At 52.6% G+C, this 21531-nt stretch overlaps 4 protein-coding genes and 1 pseudogene across 9 annotated transcripts in view; 3 read left to right on the top strand and 2 right to left on the bottom strand.

Moving 5' to 3' along the window:
- Positions 1-701, bottom strand: part of SRRM5 (serine/arginine repetitive matrix 5) — a gene marked incomplete at both ends in the record, with an annotated part of 3509 nt that extends 2808 nt beyond the window's left edge. Inside the window, one exon of the mRNA XM_081031514.1 lies at positions 4-701. Within this exon, the coding sequence (XP_080887640.1) occupies positions 4-701 (698 nt within the window). The remainder of the gene's footprint in view (positions 1-3) is intronic.
- Positions 702-3991: 3290 nt separating this feature from the next.
- Positions 3992-4368, top strand: LOC308490348 (small ribosomal subunit protein uS14-like; annotated as a pseudogene). Its single transcript has one exon. The product of its transcript is annotated as a small ribosomal subunit protein uS14-like (transcript).
- Positions 4369-4423: 55 nt separating this feature from the next.
- ZNF428 (zinc finger protein 428) lies at positions 4424-14553 on the top strand. Of its 2 annotated transcripts, XR_013992195.1 has the most exons (3): positions 4424-5062; positions 6647-6778; positions 14466-14553. XR_013992195.1 is itself a non-coding variant. In XM_081032430.1 (2 exons), the coding sequence occupies exons 1-2, from the start codon at positions 4504-4506 to the stop codon at positions 6682-6684; spliced, it is 597 nt and encodes a 198-aa protein (XP_080888556.1). In that variant the 5' UTR covers positions 4424-4503; the 3' UTR covers positions 6685-6824. The 2 variants fall into 2 exon arrangements, 1 of the variants encoding a protein (XP_080888556.1); XM_081032430.1 differs by lacking the exon at positions 14466-14553 and having other exon boundaries at positions 6647-6824.
- On the bottom strand, positions 9912-14463 carry ZNF576 (zinc finger protein 576). 3 transcript variants are annotated; one of them, XM_081032432.1, is made up of 3 exons: positions 14300-14463; positions 13487-13584; positions 9912-11858 (listed from the first exon to the last, which is right to left on the bottom strand). In XM_081032432.1, exons 2-3 carry the CDS (start codon positions 13566-13568, stop codon positions 11431-11433), a joined length of 510 nt encoding a protein of 169 aa, XP_080888558.1. In that variant the 5' UTR covers positions 13569-13584; positions 14300-14463; the 3' UTR covers positions 9912-11430. The 3 variants fall into 3 exon arrangements, with proteins under 3 accessions (XP_080888558.1, XP_080888557.1, XP_080888559.1); XM_081032431.1 differs by lacking the exon at positions 14300-14463 and adding an exon at positions 13959-14125 and having other exon boundaries at positions 9917-11858; XM_081032433.1 differs by lacking the exon at positions 14300-14463 and adding an exon at positions 14199-14288 and having other exon boundaries at positions 9923-11858.
- Positions 14440-21531, top strand: IRGQ (immunity related GTPase Q). Of its 2 annotated transcripts, none has more exons than XM_081032429.1 (3): positions 14440-14571; positions 14998-15520; positions 16818-21531. In XM_081032429.1, the coding sequence occupies exons 2-3, from the start codon at positions 15000-15002 to the stop codon at positions 18151-18153; spliced, it is 1857 nt and encodes a 618-aa protein (XP_080888555.1). In that variant the 5' UTR covers positions 14440-14571; positions 14998-14999; the 3' UTR covers positions 18154-21531. The 2 variants fall into 2 exon arrangements, with proteins under 2 accessions (XP_080888555.1, XP_080888554.1); XM_081032428.1 differs by having other exon boundaries at positions 14559-14716.

Below are 21531 nucleotides of genomic sequence, written 5' to 3'. Positions count from 1 at the left end.
GACTGGCTGTAACCTATTTCCTTGAAGAGAATTCTGGTGGGGCTGTAACTCTTTGCTCTACCGGGGGTTACAGCCAGCCTGAAACTCTTCCCCATACCCGAGGCTCCTGGGGGGCTATAACTCTTCTCTCTGCTCTTATTCCTAGGCTGGCTCTCACTCCTTTCCTGGTTGTTGGTTCTAGGCTGGCTGTAACTCTTCCCCCCACTCTGTTTTTGCTGGGAAGTAGGAGTTCTTTCCCTGCTGGGCATACCTCGTTTTGCACCCTGAGGTCTCTTCCTACTGGGAGTTCTTCCCCGGCTGTGTGTGCCCTTCTGCTGGTAGTGTCTTACCCTGCCAGCCTTGCTGGCTTTGCTGGCCCTGGTATCAGTGCTGGCCCTGGTATCGGTGCTGGCCTTGCTAGGTGTTCTCGCCCTGCTGCGGCCTTGGGACCGGCTGCTGGGCTGCTTAGAAGGGGCTGTCTTTGTACTTGCCCATTTGGTAGACTTGGAACTGCTGGGGCTCCTGACTAAGTTGGATGCTGTCGATGGCTTGGTGGGCCTTGCGGATTTAGTGGTCTTCACGGAGGCATGAGGCTTGGGAGATGCTGTGGGCATCGAGGGTCCAGTGGACGCTGGAGACACGCTGGGCTTTGAGGATCTTGTAGGTGGAGAAGACATGGTAGGCGCAAAAGGACTTGTGGTCCTGGAAGCCACGGGGGACATGAAAGACCTGGTAGCTAGCCATGGAGGACAACCTGAGTGCCTTTCACAGACCAACTGCATGAAGTCATAGTGGGCACTGAAGGCCCTGGAGGGTAGGTGGTGTGAAGTCAGAGGTGGGAGGATAAAGAGGGGTGGGGCCCCATCCCAAGGCCAGAGATGTTTCCTCTGTGGTTTGCAGATATTTAGCAAATGGGTCCTCATGCTGACTCGGGCTCAGCATTGCTAGGGACACGAAGACTGGCAGCCAGGTCCTGCCTTCCCAGGAGTCTCTAATCTCTAGACCCAGACATTCACTGCTCAGATGGTCAGGTTGTTAGGGGACCCAGAGGAGACACTGACCACCTGGGGAGTCGGAGGACCTCAAAGAGGAGGTGACTTGTGAGCCGGGACCTTAAAGAAGAGCAGGAGTTTGCTGGTAGTGAAGGAAAGGTCACCCTAGGCTAGAGGAGAGCGGAGGCAACGGCCTGGACGAGGGAGATGAGGACCTCGGGGCCACCCAAGCAATGAACCAGGCACAGTCTCTGCTTTTTGGGACGGGCAGTAAACACACAAGCAGATGTTGTGTAAAATAAGTAGAGGAGAAAAATAAAGCAAAGTTAGGGCTATAGGGAGTGCTGGGGAGGGATTGCTGGTTAGACAGCATGACCAGGGTGGCCCTGAGAAGGTGACATTTGAGCAGAGATGTGGCGGAGGGGCAGGAGCAAGCCTTAGTCCACCTCCAGAAAGGGTGGCAAGGCCCTGAGGCAGGTGCACGCCTGGGGTGTGGAGGCACAGGAGCCCAGTTTGGCTGGCTCAGGTGTAACAGGATCCTGAGTGAGAGCTGCCAGAGGAAACTGAGGAAGGGGGGCTGATGGATGCAGGGCAAGGCTGCTGCAGTCCTAGGAGGTGCTTTTGGCAGGCTCCTGCCACTGCACCGAAAAAAGCCACAATTTCCTGCACTGCTGCCAAAGTGGAGACTCCCCCCTCCCAGACCAGTGTTTGTGAGCACACCCCCCATAGCAACTGCTGATATCACCCTTTCCTGTGCATGGACTTTACATGTTTTTCCGTTTTTTAACCTAAGTTTGTCCTAGGCATGTCCTTCATCCCTATGAAATCACAGTAATATATCTATACCTATAACTATTTTAATTCACTTCGCTAGATATTTATATATACAGTCATGTGCCACATAATGACGTTTTGGTGACCATATGTATGACGGTGGTCCCGTAAGACTATACTGGAGCTGAAAAAATTCCTGTTGCCTAATGACATCATATCCATCTTAATGTTGTAGCCTAATACGTTACACAAATACCATTGTGTTCTGGTGCCTACAGTAGTCACTACAGTAATCTGCTGTACAGGTTGTAGCCTGGGAGCCATAGGGGAACAGAATTTGTCACCCCAAAATACTTTTAACCCTTGAACAACACAAGGTTTGAACTGCGCAGGCCCACTCGTGCTAGGATTTTTCAGTTGACCCTCGGTGTTAGAGGGTCAACTGGTGGTTGTGAGTCTGCATGTGGGCGACTTATGTTACATTCGGATTTTCTACTGTGTTGGTGATCCGGGCCCCTAACCACCCCCTCACCCCCCACACACACCCTGCATTGTTCAAGGGTCAACTGGAGGGCTGTTAGGTATAAGGATTATTTTAGGCTGGTTATTTTCAAGGAAAGGCAGACTTGGGAGGAGCTCTGAAAACTAAGAAGTTACCCTTTAAAAGACATTTACATTTGTAAGGGAAATCTCCATTTGTAAGGGATTTCTCTCACTTACCTGGAAGATGGAAATGACTTTATCTTTAGAAAACTCTTATACATGCAAAAGACAAGGATTTAAATCTGCATACAACCTTGCCCCTGGTTATTGTGGTTTTCCTGGTCACCTCCCGCGCAACATCTTTGTCTTCAACTGGAGATGGAATTTAAGGTGGGGGCTTCAGCCTTTTGGGGGAATTACTCAGCGTTCTGGGTCTGTCCCAGGTACATAGGAGGTATACATGTCATTAGACTTTTTTCTTCTGTTTGTCTTTTATTGTAGGGATGTCTCAGCCAAGAACCCAGAAGGGTAGAGGGCAAATTATTTTTCCTCCCCACACACAGAGCAACAGCGTAGGTGTGTAGTAGGCTAGACTATCTAGGTTTGTGTAAGTGCATTCTGTGGTGTTTGCACAACTACAACATCTCACAACCACAAAACTGCCTAACATCTCCTCTCCCAGGCGCAGGCGTTCCGCCCAACCTCCAGTGCGCAGCCAGCTACACCTCCGCAACCCGGGGTCTGGCGGGCAGACGGGCGTCCCTGCACACGTGCCTACCGCGGATCCGCTCCCGCCCCGGCGAGCCTGCGACCCAGGCTTCCTTCCCCTGCTCTGACCCTCTGGCCCCCCTCCGGCGACCCCTCACGCACACGGCTCCCCCACCCCCGCACACGCACGCACACATGCTGATAACAGCCCCGACCCCCGGCCGCAGCCGCAGTCCCTGGGCCAACGCTGGCTGGTCACCTCGCGTACTCCCGGACCCTGGCCCTGCGCTCGCTGGTCCCGACCCACGGCTTGGCGGCCCCTGGACGGTAGCCCTCTCCTCCGCCCATGGGGTGGCCCTGCCCTGCTGAGCTTCCCAGGATGAGGGCTCGAGACGAGGGCGCCAGGGGAGCCCCAGGTCGCTGAGCATCCCGGAAGCGGAACATGACTGTTATGTAAAACCACATATATGAGTGTATCAAAGTACATAGATACTGTGTTTTAATTTGCTGAACTACCTGTTCAAATGTTTGCCTCCCTAAAATGATCCAATGTAGGCCATCACCCATATTTAGCTTTCCCTGTTAGAGCTGTGTGACTGGAGGCCTCACTACTCTGTGCCTCAGTTTCCCCATTTGTCACGTAGGGATAATAGCAATACCTCCCTTACAGGGTTGCTATAAGGATTAGGTGAGTTAATACACAAGAATAAGCCTCTTGGGCCGGCCCGGTGGCTCAGGTGGTTAGAGCTCCGTGCTCCTAACTCCGAAGGCTGCCAGTTCGATTCCCACATGGGCCAGTGGGCTCTCAACCACAAGGTTGCCAGTTCAACTCCTCGGCTCCTGCAAGGGATGGTGGGCTCTGCTCCCTGCAACTAGCAATGGCAACTGGAGCTGAGCTGCGCCCTCCACAACTAAGACTGAAAGGACAACAACTTGACTTGGAAAAAAAGTCCTGGAAGTACACACTGTTCCCCAGTACAGCCCTGTTCCCCTTCCCCAATGAAATCTTAAAAAAAAAAAAAAAAAAGAATAGGCCTCTTCCAATAGCAATTGATGCTGCTGGGACTGTTACTGTTTTTGCTATTCTTCCTTTTAATCCTATTTTGTCCTTAGTAACCCCTTAAGATGTAGTTCTTGCCCTTTTACCTCGTTGCGCCCAAGGGAGTAAGATGGGTCACCAGCAGCTCTACTGGAGCCATCCAAGAAAATTTGGTCAGGGTTCTCATTCTTGCCGCGTCTGCTCAAACCGGCACGTCTGATCCAGAAATACGGCCTCAATTTGTGTCGCCAGTGTTTCCGTCAGTACGCGAAGGATATAGGCTTCATTAAGTGGGACTAAGCGAACTTCCATGAATGAATCATGTAAGCTAACTACCTTACAGCAGAAACAATGTCAGCTTTGTATAAAAAAGTCTTCGATTGAAAAAAAAAAGATGTAGTTCTTACAAGACATTCATTTGCTTGAGCACCTACTGTGTGCCGAGCCCTGTTCTGTGCGATGGGGAGCGTCTGTGGGGAAGAGCATGATTGTGCCCAGGCTACCCCTCTCTATACAGTGCAAGTCTGAATGGGGCCCAGGGAGGGCACAGCCCTCTGTCCTCTGATGCCTGTGTCTTTCCCCAACTGTCTCCCTACAGGTCCCGAGCATTCCTCTGACTCCGAATACACACTCTCAGAGCCGGACTCCGAAGAGGAAGAAGATGAGGAGGAGGAGGAAGAGGAGACCACTGACGACCCCGAATATGACCCTGGCTACAAGGTGAAGCAGCGCCTGGGCGGGGGCCGGGGTGGCCCTTCCCGCCGGGCCCCCCGTGCAGCTCAGGCCCCGGGCCCCCCAGCTCAGCCCTGCCAGCTCTGTGGCCGCTCACCTCTTGGGGAGGCCCCTCCAGGCACCCCACCCTGCCGGCTCTGCTGCCCTGCTACAGCCCCCCAGGAAGCGCCAGCCCCCGAAGGCAGGGTCCTCGGGGAGGAAGAGGAGGAGCCGCCTCGGGCTGGGGAGGGCCGCCCTGCTGGGAGGGAGGATGAGGAGGACGAGGACGAAGAGGGGACCTATCACTGCACGGAGTGTGAGGATTCCTTCGACAACCTTGGGGAGTTGCATGGGCACTTCATGCTGCATGCCCGGGGTGAGGTGTAGGCAGAGCCCCCCCCCAAAAAAGGGAGCTTCGCAGAAGGGGTGGGCTGGGAGGAAGGGGCTGAGGAGATTGGAGTGGTCATGGGGGACGGGTACCGCCGATCTGTGTTGTCTTAGCAGTAGATGTGTGACGGCCAGAATAAACGCCAAATTCTGTGTGTGTCAGTCCCGTGTGTTTGGGGAGTGTGTGTGTGTGTGTGTGTGTGTGTGTGTGTGTGTGTGTGTACACTCCAGTGTGTGGGGGCATTTATACCCCCCCACACCCGGGCTTCTTCTTGGGAGAACTTTAGGATCGTTGATAATATTTACTAAGTGTTTATGTTCAATGTGGTTTGAACAAGGTCCCCATGATGTACAGACTCAAACACAACAGAATTTTGTTTTGCTCACATAATAGTGCAGGGTGGGTGTTTCAGGTAGGCAGGCAACCCTTCTCCAAATGGTGACTTGGGGGCCCAGACCATCCCTTAAGCCCGTTGTCATTGACGTGATGACGACGGGTGGCCATGGTCTGGGAGCCTGGAGAGACACATATTTTCTCATAGGCACCAGCCCAGGAGTGGTACATACTGCTTTCATTTATGTTCCTTTGCCAAGAAATTAGTCACATGGCCACAGCTCACTGCAAGGGAGTCTGGGAAAGGCAGTCTAGCCAACTGCCCAGAACGCAGAAAACAGCTTTTGGAGGATAGCGCGTGTTCTCTGCCACTTCGCCTAAGAACCTTCACAAAGAGGACTTTCATTATAATCATAGCTATGCTTCATGAGCGCTTCCTGGGGGCCAAGTGCCACTCTGAGAGCTTTATATATGTTGACTCATCCAAGTTGTGCATCTAGGAACTTACAAAAATAGAACCTTCATCATAATCACAGCTGCCATTTTCCCAGCACTGACAGAGTTCTGCATTTTATTTGCATGAGATCATCAGGTCCTTAGCATAACTCTGTGAGGTAAGGCCTGTGATCCACGAATTCATTTAACAGACATCTTTTGAGTGCCTGCTGTGTGTGCTAAGCATGGAGAATACACCCGTGAATACACCCTTGTCCTTATGGAGCTTACACGGAGTGGGGAAGGAAACACTGGTGGGGACAGACAGTAAACAAGTGAGAGAAGTAGCATATGCTGGATAGTGGTAACTGCTGTGGAGAAAAATAAAGCAGAGAAGGGAGAAGAGTTCTGGAAGGGGGTTACATATTTTTAATAGTGTAGTCCTCCCTAAGGAGGTGACAGACCTGAAGGAGGGAAGGAAGGAGTTTTGCACATCTGTGGGAAGAAAGTTCTGGGTGGGAGGAGGCAGGAGCCTGCCCGTATCAGGAAGGCCAGAGTGGCTGGAGCAGAGGGAGGGAGGGCGGAGCTTGAGGGATGAGGCCGGAGGGGAGCAGAGGGCCAGCTTCTTACAGCCTTGTCCAAACTTTGGCTCTTGCTCTGAGACGGGAAGTACTAATTTACAGAAGCTTGGCACCGAAACTGCTTTGAAAATAGAAGCCTAATTATAATGATAGTTACCATTTACTGAGCATTTACTGTGTGCCAAGCCCTATTCTAAGGCGCTTTACATGTGTTAACTCATAGAAGCTTGGCAACTAAGAACCTTCAAGAATAGAACCTGAATTACCGTAATGACCATCATTAAGTCAGCGCTCACAGCGGACCAGGCCCTGGGCTAAGAGCTTTATATGGACAATCGCCTTGGAACCTTATGAGGTAGGGACTTATTTATTTACTCATTTATTCAACAGTGATTTATTGAGCATCTGCGAGAGGCAGCCACTACTTGGGGAGCTTGGAATAGAGCAGTGTACCTGATAAAGATCACTGCCTTTGTGGATGGGGAAGACAGACACTAGATATTTAAGTGAAACACAAAATGTATAGACTGTTAGAAGGTAATACGTGCTGTGGAGGAAAGGGAAGGAGGATGGGGAGGCTTGTGTATGTGTGATGCAGTTAGGGTGGTCAGGAAGGCCTCACTGAGCCTTCTCATCAAAGCAGAACCATAAAGAGGAGGAATTGAGCCATATGACTGACAGACTGCGGGAATAGCAAGTGCAAAGGCCCTGAGGTTGGCGTCTGCTTGGGATGTTTGTGGTAGAGCACATGGGGCCTCAAGGCTGTTGCTGAGGAAGGCAGGCTGAAGACTGGTGGGAGGGCAAGGTCAGAGAGGGGCAGAGGGCCAGGCCATGTAAACCATTACACCGACTTAGGCTTTCTCTCTGAGTCTGAGTCATTGTCATAATCCTTAGAGGCATGGGGGCTGCTATCATGACCATTTTACAGCTGCTACACCTAGGGTATATAGACATTGAGTTATCTTCTGAAAGTCACAGCTAGTAACTAGCAGAGCCCAGGTTTGATTCCACACATTCTTAGTCATTAAGCCACACACCAGAAATGGCAGTGGCTGTCTGGAGCCACTATCTGATTTGCAGAAATGTATTTGGTCTCCACAGTTACTGAGATTTTTCAATCATGTTAGTTACCAACATTTAAAATGGGCAGATTTCACATAGAAATGGGGTTTCTGGCTTCTCTTGCAAAATAGTGAGCTCTAGATGACTGAACCCATAATCCCATGGGGCAGTAGTTTGCTGCAGCTGAGCTGGGGTCACCTCATGCTAATGGGGTATTCCCTGCTGTGTGCCCAGGCCCCACTGTCAGGCATCTGGACCTCCACACCTGCCTGCTTCAGTGATTGATGGTACCTGCTTGACCCCAAAAAGCATTTGCATTTGACATCCATTACAGTATCTTAGACCAAAGCATCTTTCGAAACCCACACTTTTCATCCTAGAAGCTCAGACCCTGACATTAATCGACTCTTTGAACTGATACTTTAATACGCATTATAGCAGAGCATCTCTGAATCTCAGAATCGTCAGAGCAGAAATGCAGAGCTCATTGGAACAGTACAGATGGATTTGGTTTCTTGGGACAGCATGCTTAAGCCCCCTTCTGCCCTAAGACAAGGCTTGCTTGCTAAGCACAGCTGTACAGAATTATCCATTCATCAGCAACAATTCTTAAGGATCAGGAGAGATGGGTAATCAGGAGTCCCGGCCTGCTGCCAGTGGGGTCATTCAGTCAGGACCCAGTCAGGATATGGAAACGGAACGAGGAATTCCAAAGAGCTGAGATAATAGAGGGAACTGGTCACACAGGTGTTTGAAGCCTGGAAGCATAAGCATGGAAAAGTGAGGTAACCGAGAAATTAGTGTCTGCAAGAATCTTTCACCTCTAGGACAGGGATACAGAAAGAGAAGCAAGATTACGAGAAACCACAGCTGCCTAGAGGGCAGGCCACGTGTGGCTAGTGTAGGGATCAGTGACGAGGTGCCATAATGCTGGAGCTTAAACCTCCGGAGGGACACAGTGCCTTGTGTGACAGTATAGAAAGGTGCTGGAGGGGTTCCCTCCAGAGCCTAAAGCAAGGTGAGGCCCTTTCCCTTCTTATCTTCCTCTGCCCATACCTCTCATGGGCAGGACTTAACAGAAGCCATCTCTCTAAGGCAGGCTGGAGGCCAAGAGACACAGGTAAACACAGGGTCAAGGAATATTTTTTGAGCCTCCATGGAAAGCGCTCTCCTAGGTGCTTTGGATGAAGCAGTGAGAAAAACATGACACTTGTCCTCAGGAGTGTGGTTTCCAGCATAAGGACACAGGTAATGAAATAAAAGTCTGATAATTCCAGGTGTTGAAGTGCTGGGAAGAAATTAAATCAGGGTAAGAGTTGGAGGGGCTACTTTAGCCAAGCACGCAAGGAAGGCCTCTCTGAGGAGATGGCCTTGCAAAGTTTTGGGTAAGAGCACTCCAGGCAGAAGGAACAGCAAGTGCAAAGGCCCTGAGGCAGAAGCCAGCCTGGTATGTATGGCTAGAGTGCAGTGAAGAAAACAGAGCAAGGAGGGAGTGGAGATTGCTTAGTGGGCTGGGGCCAGCATTGTTGGGTTTTGTGGGCTTGGGTGAGGTGTTTGGGTGTTATTTATGGCATTCCATTGGAGGGTTTCAAATGAGTGACATAAGCTGATTTACATACAGAGTGGTCTGTGGTAGAGATGGGGGGCAGTCATAGCAGGGGTATTAATGAGAATAGGGCTGGGTGAGAAGTAGACTCTTCAGGAATTTAGAAGTAGAGTGCACAGTTTACTAATCTGATGGCAGTTGTGGAGATAGGGGGCTGCAAGAGTCATGATGACCCATTTTAAGTTTGCGACTCCCATTTGTCATCCAGGTATCTGTATCTCGTGGGGGAAGTCTGGGGTAAAGATAAAGATTTGGGAGTCACCAGTGATGCTATTTAAATCTTGGGAATCTATGACTTCTGGAGAGTGTACAGAGAATAGGAAGCCAAAGGCATACTTGAGCAGTTGGCTGTCTATCTTGGGAGAGCATTTGGGGTTAGAGTCTTAGGTTTGGGTTTAGGGGAGCCGCTGAGAGGGTGGTATGAAACTTCTGGGTTTTCACCAGGTGTCCAAGGAAATATTTGGCTTTGGCAAAATTGATATCTTGGGGAAAAATGATAGCCAACTGACTCCAAACCAGTTTCTCTATAAGTCACCTCATCAGAGATTCAGGCTAGCTAGCCTGCCCCAAATCACTCACACACACACACACACACACACACCTGCTAGAGGTAGTGTTTCCCAGGCTGGGACTCCTGCTTCCCGGCTCAGAGTAGGTAGTGTATCTGTCACTTAGAGAAGGGGTCGGCAAAGTTTTACTGTAAAGGGCAAGATGGTAACTATTTTAGGCTTTGTGGGCCATAAGATCTCTGTTACAACTACTCAAAACTACTGTGCTGTGTGAAAACAGCCATAGATAATACATAAGTGAATGAACATGACTGTTCTGATAAAATTTTATTCGCAAAACCAGGAGGCAAGCTGGATTTGGCCATAGTTTGCAGACTGCTGCCTTAGGTTATAAATTACGCTGCATGTGACAGACCCAAACAGTGGTGGCGTAAACAAGATAGAGGCTTATTTCTGTTATATGACAGTAGGGAAGTGGATGTTCCAGGGCAGGTATGATGGCTCTGCTCCATGAAGTCAACCAGGGACCCAGGCTCCTGCTATTTTGTTGTTCTGCCATCCCACGTGTTCTCGTGGTCCAAGATGCCCGGATACCATGTCCACATTCCAGGTAGGAAGGTGGAGGGAAGGCATGTCCCTTTCTAAAACTTGAGGACCACCCAGAAATTTAGCCAGAACTGTGGCATGGCCATATCTAGCTGCAAGGAAGACTGGGGAATGTAATCTTTGTAGCCATCACGTGCCTAACAAGAAATTGGGAGACAGATACCAGTCTTTACCACATCCATCCCACCTGTGGGCTTTAAAAACATCCCTCGATTCAAATGAGTCTGATTATTATATGTAGGGCATCAGCCATTGTCTCTGGCAGCAGGGAGAAAAACTGGCCCTGTGGGATGCAGCCCGGTTGGGCCTTTAAGAGCTGAAAATCGGATCTAATGGGAAATCTTCCAATGTTGGCCAAATACGACAGGAAACAGAAGGTATCTCTGTTTGATTCCAGACCAGTTTCCTCACAGGCAAGGCCAGCTCTGCCCTGAGCTCCTCACTCCTCATGCCTTTCTTATGTTCTCTGGGAATTCCTACTAAAAAGCCCGAGTTCCTTGTTTAAATATCTTAATGTAGACCTTTTCTGTTTTTAGATACTGTTTCTGTTATTCATGCCATCTCACCTACCCATGTACAAAATGTGCCAGAATGGTACATGAAATTATTTAAATGGGCAATAAATGATCTGAGGCTGGGGGCCATTCAGTGCCATGGCCCCTGCTTGAGTGGGCAAGGCTGGCAGGGGTAGGGGAGACGAGGACTTGAACTGCAACCCCGCATGACTCAGTACAGCATCCGACTTTGCCGCCCCATTCCAGAGGCCTGAGCTGCTCCGTCTGGGACCTACCTGGTGGCCTGACAGGCCAGCAACACCTCACCTTCCCTGTCCCCATTCAGGCACAAACCCAGGGCAGTTTGCTTCTACAGCCCAGGGCATTCATCTGGGCAGAATTAAAGGTGATTACACAATCCGCAGCTACTTGTGATTTCAAACTATTTAATTGGGAATGAGGGAGATACAAATAACAATTTTCCCTCTTGCTCATTTTTTTTTCCCTTAAACAAAAGATCTCCCTATTGTCTGATTTTCCTATTACTCTAAAGGTCTTTGTGTCCTCCAAAGACTGAAATTCTAAATGAGCATCTTCTGGGTCCTATTTACCAGGAGTCCTTTGCCTTTCCAGGGAGGGAAGCAAGTCCCTCGAAGGGCCTGTCCCATCTCAGAGGTGGGTCCCACGGGCTGCAGAGCCTCCATTGCCCTGGAGAGGGCGGAGGCTGCACTCAGAGCTCCCCCCGGGCATGCCGGATGTAGTGTTGATGCAGCCCAGCTTCCTGGGCAAAGTCCTGACCACACTCAGTGCAGGCAAAGGGGCCAGGAGGGTCGCAGGTCTTGTGCGCCTGGCGGTGCTGCCTTAGAGAAGCGGCCTGCCCAAAGGTCTTGCCACAGTCAGGACAGGGGAAGGTGGGCTGGGCAGTGGTGGGTGCAACTGGCAGGGAGGGCCTGGTGGCTGGACCGTGGCTGCGCTGGTGGGCGATCAGGGCCTTGGAGGAGAGGAAGGAGCGGGCGCAGGTGAAGCAGATGAAGAGGGTCCCCTGCAGCTTCTGGGCCACGAAGTCCGCTGGGTGCTCCCGCTTCATGTGACGCTCCTGGAACTTGGAATTGGCGAAGGTGATGAGGCAGCGGGTGCACTGCAGGGCCCCCAGATGGCCTGAGGGACGTGGGGAGAGGTCGGGGGAGGCCAGCAGGAGTCTCCAGGACCTCTCCCAAACCCCAGAATCATGCCAACAATTAACATTCAGTGCTTACTATGTGCCAGGCTGTATGCCAGGGCTGGACAGTGGTACAGGCAAATTATTATTGGACCTGTTTTACGGATGATCAGGCCGAGGCTCCAAAAGGTTGGGCAACTTGTCCACAATCATGAGGCTAGGAAATGAAATGGCGTCAGGACTGGAACCCAGGGAGTCTGCCCTTCCATCAGAGCTCTTATTTACAGCACAGCCTCTGGAGCCAGACTGCCTGGAATTGAGTCCTGGCTCTACTACTTCCTAGGTAGGTTCAACAGTTTCCTCATCTGGAAAATGGGGTTAAACCGTATCAGCATCTACTTCATAGGGTTGTTGTAAAGAATAAATGAATGAATTTATGTAAAGTGCTTAGAATAGTCATACACGATGGTTTGCAAGTCTTACTATTGAGAAAGAGAAAAGCAGCCCCACAGCCGGGAGCCGGCCTGGCACTCACAGATAGGCTCCTGTTGAACATGCACAATGTCACAGAACATCCTCAGAAAGGCTACTGTATGACTGACATGAATCCAGACAAGACCATGCCATAATAGCATCTGAACACAAAATGGGAACATTTTCCAAGCCACAAAAATGACTAAATACCCTCCGTCCTGGCTAATATATGAGTGACTTCTGCTGCTTTACCAATCACAGCTTGTGCCTTGTTTTGTTCCTCTGCCTTCTAGATTTTTTAAGATAGAAGAACCGTTCAATTGCCCCTGCTTCCTGTCACTATCCAATCCAGAGCAAAACCCTTCTTTGAATTCTCCGCAAAACCACCTACCACAAACCAAAATCCTATAATCATCCTTTGTAACTATTACTGAGATGCCCCACAGTGCCCCCATGGTGTGTGGTATGTGCTTCCTCCGTGCAGTGAGCAAGCAATAAACCCAACTTGTCCCACTACAGGTGTGCTCCTGGGGCGGGGGTCTTTGGCTGGAGGGCATTGACACTGGCTCTCATTGTTCTAAATACTTAACCTGTCTGCCACAGTTCCCTCATCTGAAAGTGGTAACAACCAATTTCATAGCGTCTGTTAGGAAGACTGAATGAGATGAGTGATAATTGCCTAGCACATAGCAAACAGTCAGTAGAGGCTGTTGCCATTATGTCAAACTGGCTACCTTCATTAGCCTCAAGCTTTCCTCTGTTCTGCTGTTAATCTCCGTAACAACCCTGTGAGGTGAGTAGTGGAACCCCTTTTGACACAATGGGAAACCAAAGCCCATGTTGCACTGAAAGTCTGAGGCAGAGTTGGGATTGGAACCTTGGGGATCTTCTCGTAGTCTCTGCTCTTTCCGTGCCACATCTCCCACCCCAAGCTTCTCTGGATGCCACTTTGTCCCTCTGAACTACATCCCATTCATATTTAGGTGGACAAAGCCGGGTGGGTACATCTGAGCATATGGGTAAGGATGGGGAGTGTCAGTTTCTGGTAAAGCAGCTCCCCAACAAGTGCCTGCAGCGCCTTGGACATTGAAATACTGTAGAAATCCTTTTAGCATCAGCTCCTGCACCCCACCCTCTGGCCAGCTGTACTCACAGATGTCGCCTTTTGTACTGCGGGGACTCCTCTTGGACAAATCCTGCTGCTCCATGGTCTCTTCAGGGGGTGGGCCCTCCATGGTGACTAGGACCCCTCTGGTCAAGAGAGGAGTACACATGATAAAATAGTAAATCAAATGAAGTCGCTCATCTGTCCCCAGCCTTAGAGAGCCCGCTAATTCGATGACCTTTAATGTAGAGGCTCTCCTTGCCAGCTTTTGACCCTTCCTCCCTCCCCCCCATACCACTTCCTTGAACTCTGACCTGATGGAGCTCTCACTAGAGAAGCTTCAACTCTCCCAAAAGATTGTGACTCCCCTGAGCGCCATCTCAGCTGTGTGTGACCTAAGACCTACATCAAACGCTCCCTGAGTTCAGAGCGCGGAACCCTTGATCTTTGATACCATCCTTCCCCACCCCCCCACCCCCACCCCCCCGCCACCTGTCTTGAGACAGGTAGTGGTACCCACGCTTTAGCCCGCCTCTTCCCGGGAGACATCTTTAACATCCTGTAACTCTTGTTCCACCCAGAACCCCTGCCTCCCACGGGCGATTTCAGCCGCTGTGTCCCACTGCTTAAAGCACTGCCCTCCCCACGTTGGTAGCTCAGGCCTCTGCTTTTCTCCAGACAGCAGAGGGCTGCCTTTCGTTGCGCCTGTCAGTAGCTTGTCACAGCGCCGCCACCCGGAGGGAAGCGGGATAGGGCCCACCGAGTCGCAAGGTCCGGGTGGTTTCCACTCCCTTTCGCCTGGTGAGCTGCTCGAAGCCGAAATCTCGGATTGCCAACCGGCAATGATGAAGTCACGCCTACCCAGTCCTCAAAAATAACGGGAGGGGTCCTTCTCTGCACTGGGGTGCGTTATGATGACGTTACGAGACCCCCGGGCCGTACACATCGAAGTTTATTGCGCAAGGGTGCTGGGCGCTCCTGGCGCGCAGGCGCTCTGGCTCCCTCATTGTTTTTGTCCCTGCGGCAGCCGGAGTTCTGGAGCGAGTGCACTTCGGTCGTTCTGCGCAGGCGCTGGGAAAGGCTGTGTCCCTGAGATCACGCTTCCAAGACACACCTAAAAGGAGTGACGTAAGGTTAGAGCCTGGATCCTGTCTAGACATCCCCAAATCCCGGCGCTCCACCCTCTTCGGCCTCTGTCCGCCCGACCCAGGGGCGGGCTTCTCAGTCGCTGACCCACTGCCGGCAACTGCGCTCTTCCGTGTGAAGGCTGTTTGCTCGGTTGGTGATTTGGGAGGCGAGGGGGACTAAAAAAAAAAATCTGTCCCTGAGGGAGGACGAGGCTGGAGGCCGGATTTCTGAGTTTTTGAAACAGAAGGGGAAACACATCCAGGAAAAGGGCTGGATAGGACTCGGGATCCCTGGGGAATAGGGTCTGGGCGCCGGGTTTCTAGATCCTTGGGAGTGACACCGAGAATGGAAGAAGCGGGCAGGGTGGAGGACTAGGCAAGGAAATGGCTGGGTCTTCCTGACCTGGGTCTTCCTCACCCCTTGCTTCCCAGCTATGCCTCCGCCGCGGGGTGACGTGACCGCCTTGTTCCTGGGGCCTCCGGGTTCGGGAAAGTCCGCGCTGATCGCAGCGCTGTGCAACAAGGATGTGGAGATGGTAGATATCCCCGATGGACGGCCGGATCCCGGGGTCCCCAGCCTGAGAGCTGCGGGCCCAGGCCTCTTCCTGGGCGAGCTGAGCTGCCCCCCCGCAGCGCCGGGGCCCTGGGCCGCCGAGGCTAACGTGCTGGTACTGGTGCTGCCCGGCCCCGGGGGAAACGGCGAGCCCTTGGCTCCTGCGCTGGGGGAAGCAGCGCGGGCCGCCATGGCCCGAGGGACCCCTCTGCTGGCGGTGCGGAACCTCGGTCCTGGGGATTCACAGAATGAAGCCCAGGCCCGGGATCAGACAGCGGCCCTGCTGGACAGCACGGGGTTGGGAGCCGCGCCTCTCTTCGTGCTGCAGACGGACTGCGGCAGCTGCGAGGAGCTGGAGCGCCTGCGGGGAGCATTGCGGAGCCAGGCGGAGGCGTTGCAGAGGTGAGCGCGGCCTTTCAGTGTGGGTTGGGGGGACCTGGTCCTATACAGTCTAGACCTCACCCCCCTGAAGTGATCTTTGAGGTCTGCGAGGCCCCGCCCCCAGCGAGTTTGGGACTAGCCTTGACGGGATACCTGCTGGATGGAGGCCCTGCTCCCGCATCCCGGTCCCGCCCCTCAGCGCAGGTTTTGAGGTCAGTGAGGCTCCACCCAAGCGAGCGCTCGGTGCTTAACTCGTCTGTCATCTAGGCCCGGCCCTAGCCAAAGGCCAGCTGGACGTCCGGACTTGTCATCCAGGTCCCACCTGTGAGCGCTCTGTCACAAGCCCCACTTCCTAATGAATATTCTAGGAGACACCAGGACCTATGGCTCAAATACTACCCCCAGGCAAATGTTTGAAGGAGAGCTCACCCCCCCTCACAAGCTAGTGACCCTCGTGAAGATTTTACCTGAAGACTTGTACGCTGTCAAGTCTTCCGTGCCCTCCCCGTCAGCTTGGTCTCAAGCGATCCCAGTCGCCCAAAGCCACACCCTCAGTGAACCTGGTTATTTCTGGGTGCTCTCCCCCACTTCCTTTTTCTAATCCCCTGTTGTTTCTGTGCCTTCTTGCTGGCTACCTCCTGAATTTTCTCCCACACTATGCAGTCCCCTCATTTCATAGATGTCAAAATGAGGGTGGGAGAGGGGCAACCTCTCCTCCAGGCAACCTCTCATCCAGCGGCACCCCACTGCTCCTTTTTTTTCCTTAGCCACACCTCCTTGGTAGGAACTAGTAGATGAGGCTTCTCCCCTGCCCTTTATTCCTTTTCTTACACCCAGTCTCAGGAAAAAGTGTGCTTGGTGACTTTGCTGATGTCGAATAGTGAATAGTACTCGACTTTCATTTAGCCCACAATACAGTTGCGATTCTGTCTTTGCTCCAAACCCCACTTTGTGTGTTTTGCCGGTCCCAGCACAGCCTTTTTTTGTTAACCTTGCAGGTCCCTTGGAGAAGCCTCGCCCCCAAGTACTCTGTCTCCGGGAAGATTTAGGCGGGGTCCTGGTTTTAGGCTCTGTGAGAAACCTGAGCTCTACAAGACGCCCTATTCCTGCTTTAAGCCCTATCCTTTTCTTTACAGCCCTGGTTTCTATCGGCTGTGGCATTATTCGACCCCTTCCCTCTCTTTCCTGCTCTTGCCTCACTCGGGGATTATTCAGAAAGCTCCACCTTTGTCATCATAGCCCAGTCCTGTCCCCCTAGCCTAGTTCTCCCACATTTAGCCCCTTTTGCCCTTGACTCCATCCTTTCCTGTCTCCGTAGGCTCCTGCCACCTGCTCAGGATGGCTTCGAGGTGCTGGGTGCAGCAGAGCTGGAGGCTGTGCGCGAAGCCTTTGAGACCGGTGGTCTGGAGGCGGCACTGTCTTGGGTTCGTGGTAGCCTGGAGCGACTGGGCAGCGCGCGGCTGGACCTGGCTGTGGCCGGCATGGCTGACGTGGGCCTTGTGCTGAATACGCTGCTTGGGTTGGATCCTGGGGACCCAGGGGCCGTGCCTGCTTCAGTGCCCGCGGAACCCACGCCCTACCCAGCCCCAGAGCGCTCCAATGTGGTGCTCTGGACTGTACCTCTTGGCTCCGCGGGCACTGCTGCTGTCTCCCACCCTACCCATTATGACGCTGTCGTCCTCGTTACCCCTGGGGCCCCCACTGAGGAGGACTGGGCCCATGTCAGGCCCTTGGTGCTACCGGATGCCCCGCTGGTCTGCGTGCGAACAGACGGCCAGGGCAAGGATACGGAGCCTCTGGAAGAGGAGGAAAAGACAAAGAAACTCGGCGGGGGCGAGAGCCTAGGGAACGCAGACGTAGGGGGGCTGGAGGAGGCATGCAGCGAGGGAAGGGAGACACGGGGGACTGGATCACAGCAAACAGGCAGTGGGGAAGGTTCAGAGAAAGCAGGCATCGAGAATTTGCAGCAGGTTGGTGGCTCGAAGCAATCACGCAGCGGGGACTCCGAGCGTGCGGCCACCTGGAGCCCGGAGGACGATACGTGGGAGGTGCTGGAGGAGGCGCCGCCGCCGGTGTTCCCTCTGCGGCGGGGCGGACTCCCCGGGCTCTGTGAGTGGCTGCGACGCGCACTTGCCCCCGCCCAGGCTGGGGCGCTGCTACTGGCGCTGCCACCAATGTCTCCGAGCGCGGCCCGAACCAAGGTTGCTGCGCTGCGGGCTGGGGCGTGGCGGCCGGCTCTGCTGGCCAGCCTGGCGGCAGCGGCCGCACCAGTACCCGGGCTCGGCTGGGCCTGCGACGTGGCGCTTCTGCGCGGTCAGCTGGCAGAGTGGCGGAGGGCATTAGGGCTCGAACCAGCGGCGCTGGCCCGACGTGAGCGCATGCTGGGCATGGCACCTGGGGAGCTGGCAGAGCGGACGCACTTCCCGGGCCCGGTAACGCGTGCTGAAGTGGAGGCGAGGCTGGGTGCCTGGGCAGGCGAGGGCACTGCTGGGGGCGCAGCGCTGGGGGCGCTCTCCTTCCTGTGGCCCGCGGGTGGCGCAGCAGCCACTGGCGGCCTGGGTTACCGTGCAGCGCACGGTGTCCTGCTGCAGGCGCTGGACGAGATGCTGGCAGACGCCGAGGCAGTGCTGGCACCCCATGCGCCTGCACAGTGAGGGGTGGGGATCACTGTTGGGACTACCTGAGTGCTCCGCTTCCTGGCTGCTTCGCTCCGCCAGGGGCTGAGGACTCCAAGTCCCGTTTAGAGTGAGGGGGTTGGGGGTCCAGACTCTGGCATGGGATACCTGAGCCTCTGAGCTAACGGCACCGGGCCGGCCACTTCAAATCCTGGGTGTTTGAATGGGATGAGGTTCTGACCACTGGTGGGGGTATGTAGCTTCCAGTCACCCGGATTCCTGAGTCTTGAAGGAGAATAGAATCTGGAGGTCAGGACTGCTGACATTATGGGGATCACTGGGCAGGACCCCCAGACTTGTGTTCTGAGGGGAGTTGAGGTGTTGAAGTAGAAGAGGGAATATCTTGGTCTTCAAGGAAGTAGAAACTGGCTCTATTATTGGATGTCTAGTCCTCCAGGGGAAGGGGGAGAGGAAGCCCTGATTCCTGAGAAGGGGCTCTCCATATACTAGGGATTCCAGTATGGAGGACTGGGTCTGGGAACTCCAGGGAGCTGGAACCCTTGGACTTTGAGCCACAAAGAGACATAGGTCTATGTTTCCTGAGGAGAATAGGCCTGCACACAGCCTCCCAGTTCCTCAAGAAGCAGTGGGCTTTGAATCATCATGGGGGGAGAGGGGAGGAACAGTATGGGTCCTCAGACTCCTGGATCCCAAGAGGGCTATGGACCTTGGTTCCTAATTCCTGCATAGTGGGAGGTCTGCATCTAGAGGGAACGGGCTGTGTGACAGAGCTAGAAACTTTGGCATTTCTTGGTGAGTAGAGGGGTATTTCATATTTGCTAATCGGGGGCGGAGGGACCTGGTGACCCAGACTCCTTTCCTAGCTGTTGTGGGGAGGATGGCCCCACAAAAATGAAGGGAGGAGGTAAGAGGGGCGTGGTGGGTTCCGGGTAGTCAGAGACCACAAATGAGGTCTTCTGGGTATGGAAGGGCAAGAATCCATACCTCGGAGGTCTCTTCTGCAAATCCCTAATGAATGTGGGTCCTGGAAACTGCCCCCCTCTCTGTGACTTTCAGAAAGGATAAGACTGCCCCCATTTCATAGGTGCTGAGTGATTTGAAGGGCTCTCTGGGGAAATTATTCTGTCCCCCTCTCTAGTGGTTTCTGTCTTCTTTTGGCCTTGGTTTCTTCTGTCGTCAAGCCTGAACCCTTTCTGGCCTTGGTATTTTGTACACCTGCCTTTTTAGAGAAGCAGCTGTCCTGCTGTACTAATCCAGATGTTTCTGTGTTGGTTCCCTCAGGCATCCTCAAGAGGCTCTGCCTTCTGGTGTACACAGAGTGCTGCAGTGAGCAAGCAACCCACAGAACAGCTGGGCAGATGTTCTAGCCAGTGGGAATGTGCTGCAAGTGAGGCAAAGGCAGAAACCACAGTGCCTGGAATGTTCTAGGTTGCCACCTACATGTAGAGGAGCAGCCACGTGTCAGAATTCTTTAGTGTCAAAAACAGGGACGGGGAAGTGGGGAACCTGAGAGACCACCCAGCAGAACCTCTTTTATGATAAATAGGGAGAGCAAAGCCCAGAGAGGGCAGGCTCTAGGCCCTATGAGGTCCGGCCCCTGCCGGTTTTCATTCTCTGCCCCAGCTTATCCCCCAACCAGCTTGCTAGATCTTCCTTCGATGCTTGAATGGGCCACCTTGGGTCCTGCCTTAGGACATTTGCACTTGCAGTTCATTCTGCTTAGAATACTCTGCCTCGAGATGTCTGTGACTGGCTCCTTCTGTCAATCAAGTCTCAGCTCAAGTGCCCCCCTCAGAAAGGCCTTTCCTGACCACTTTAACTGAAGTAGCTCACCCCCCCCCATTATTCATTTCAGCCAGTTAATTTTCTTTGTAGCAGTTATTACTGTAGAAAATTACCTTATTTATCTATTTATTTACCTGTTTGTTGGCTATTATCCCCTTGTCCATCTTGTTTTCCGCTGTACCCCCAGCACCTAGAATCGTGCTTGACACACAGTAGGTGCTTAGTAAATATTATTTTAATTCTTTAGTCAGTGGCAGAACTAAGGCTGGAATGTAGATTGTCAGCCTCTTGCCACAAGACTGGGAAAGGAATGAGATGGGGGAAAAATAAGCATATAATGGAGAGGAAGTACCCGTCTGAGGTCAGGGAACCTGGAAGGCAAGCTTGTCTTTGCCACTGTCACTCCGGGTGACTTGGACCACTGCCTGTTTTCCCATCTGTGAAATGTAAGGGCTGGACGAGAACCATAACTACTTCCAAGATCCTATTTCCTTTGACAACTGAAGGCAACGGTAATTGATCTGAGGGGCAAGTACTTGAGGGATGGCTCCCCCATCTCTAGTTTGAATTCCCACTTGGCACAATTTGTCCCATCAAAGTTGAGATGGCCAAGATGCAAAAAAGCATTTGGCTTTATACTGAATTTGAGGCATTATCCTCAAAGCTCACAGCCTTAGGGGAATGAAATTCTATTAGTATAGCTCTAGGGTCAGACAATCCTCTTCACTTTGGGGGTGACCTTGGGTAAGTCACTTAGCAAATGGTATCTACCTCACAGGGTTGTTGTGAGAATTCAGAGTGTACGTAGGTATATGCATTCTCTCTCTCACACGTCAACATACTGTATGTAGCTCCTCCCAAGAAGCCTGGCACACTTGGAGCTCAGGCGGCAGTCTGGATGCCCTTGCCTACATGCCCTCAGCCCTGGGCAGCTCCAAGACAACTCTAGTCTGGGCACCTCCTGCCTCACCTCCATGCCTTTGTTCACAGAGTGTCCATCTGTTTTTTTCTGCCACTTTGATACCATCTCTGATTTGGTCCTGTCTGACATCTCTGCTCTCTGCTCCAAATTCCCTCTGCCCCCATGCCAGAGATCATATCTGAGAAAGCAAAGACCGAGTTGTGTTTGTGTGTGTGTCTCTGTTGGGGAATGCTGATTGTGTTACTGTGAATAGTTGTATATCGGCACTTTTGGAGGGGTTGCCTTTTAAATCATGACTTTTGATGGCATTGAATTTTAGGCTTTGTGGAGGTACAAGGTTGCTAGTGAGGCATCTGTCTCTGGGCGCATCCAAGAAGAAAAGACTGAGCCTCCCTTTGGAAGGATTGCTGGTGCCATCAGGATGTATATACCTGACACCTCCAGGCTGGAAGACCCTCAAAGGCAAGAATTCAAAGAAATGTATGATGAATCTTGGCATTGCCATGGCCAGAAGCAGAATAGGCACAAAGAACGTGAGTGAATGAGACAATCTCATCACCTTAGCTGAGGTTCCTACATTCTGGATAATGATGGAAGGACTTGGTATGGGGAACCCTGAAGGGCAAATCAAGGGTGTGGTTGGCCTGTGGTGCTTTTTGGAGGAGTGAATAAAAAGTAAGTAGACATGC

The sequence above is a fragment of the Rhinolophus hipposideros genome, assembly GCF_964194185.1.
Source record: "Rhinolophus hipposideros genome assembly, chromosome: 21".
Taxonomy (NCBI): Eukaryota; Metazoa; Chordata; class Mammalia; order Chiroptera; family Rhinolophidae; genus Rhinolophus; species Rhinolophus hipposideros.
This window is presented reverse-complemented; position numbering and strand designations above follow the sequence as displayed.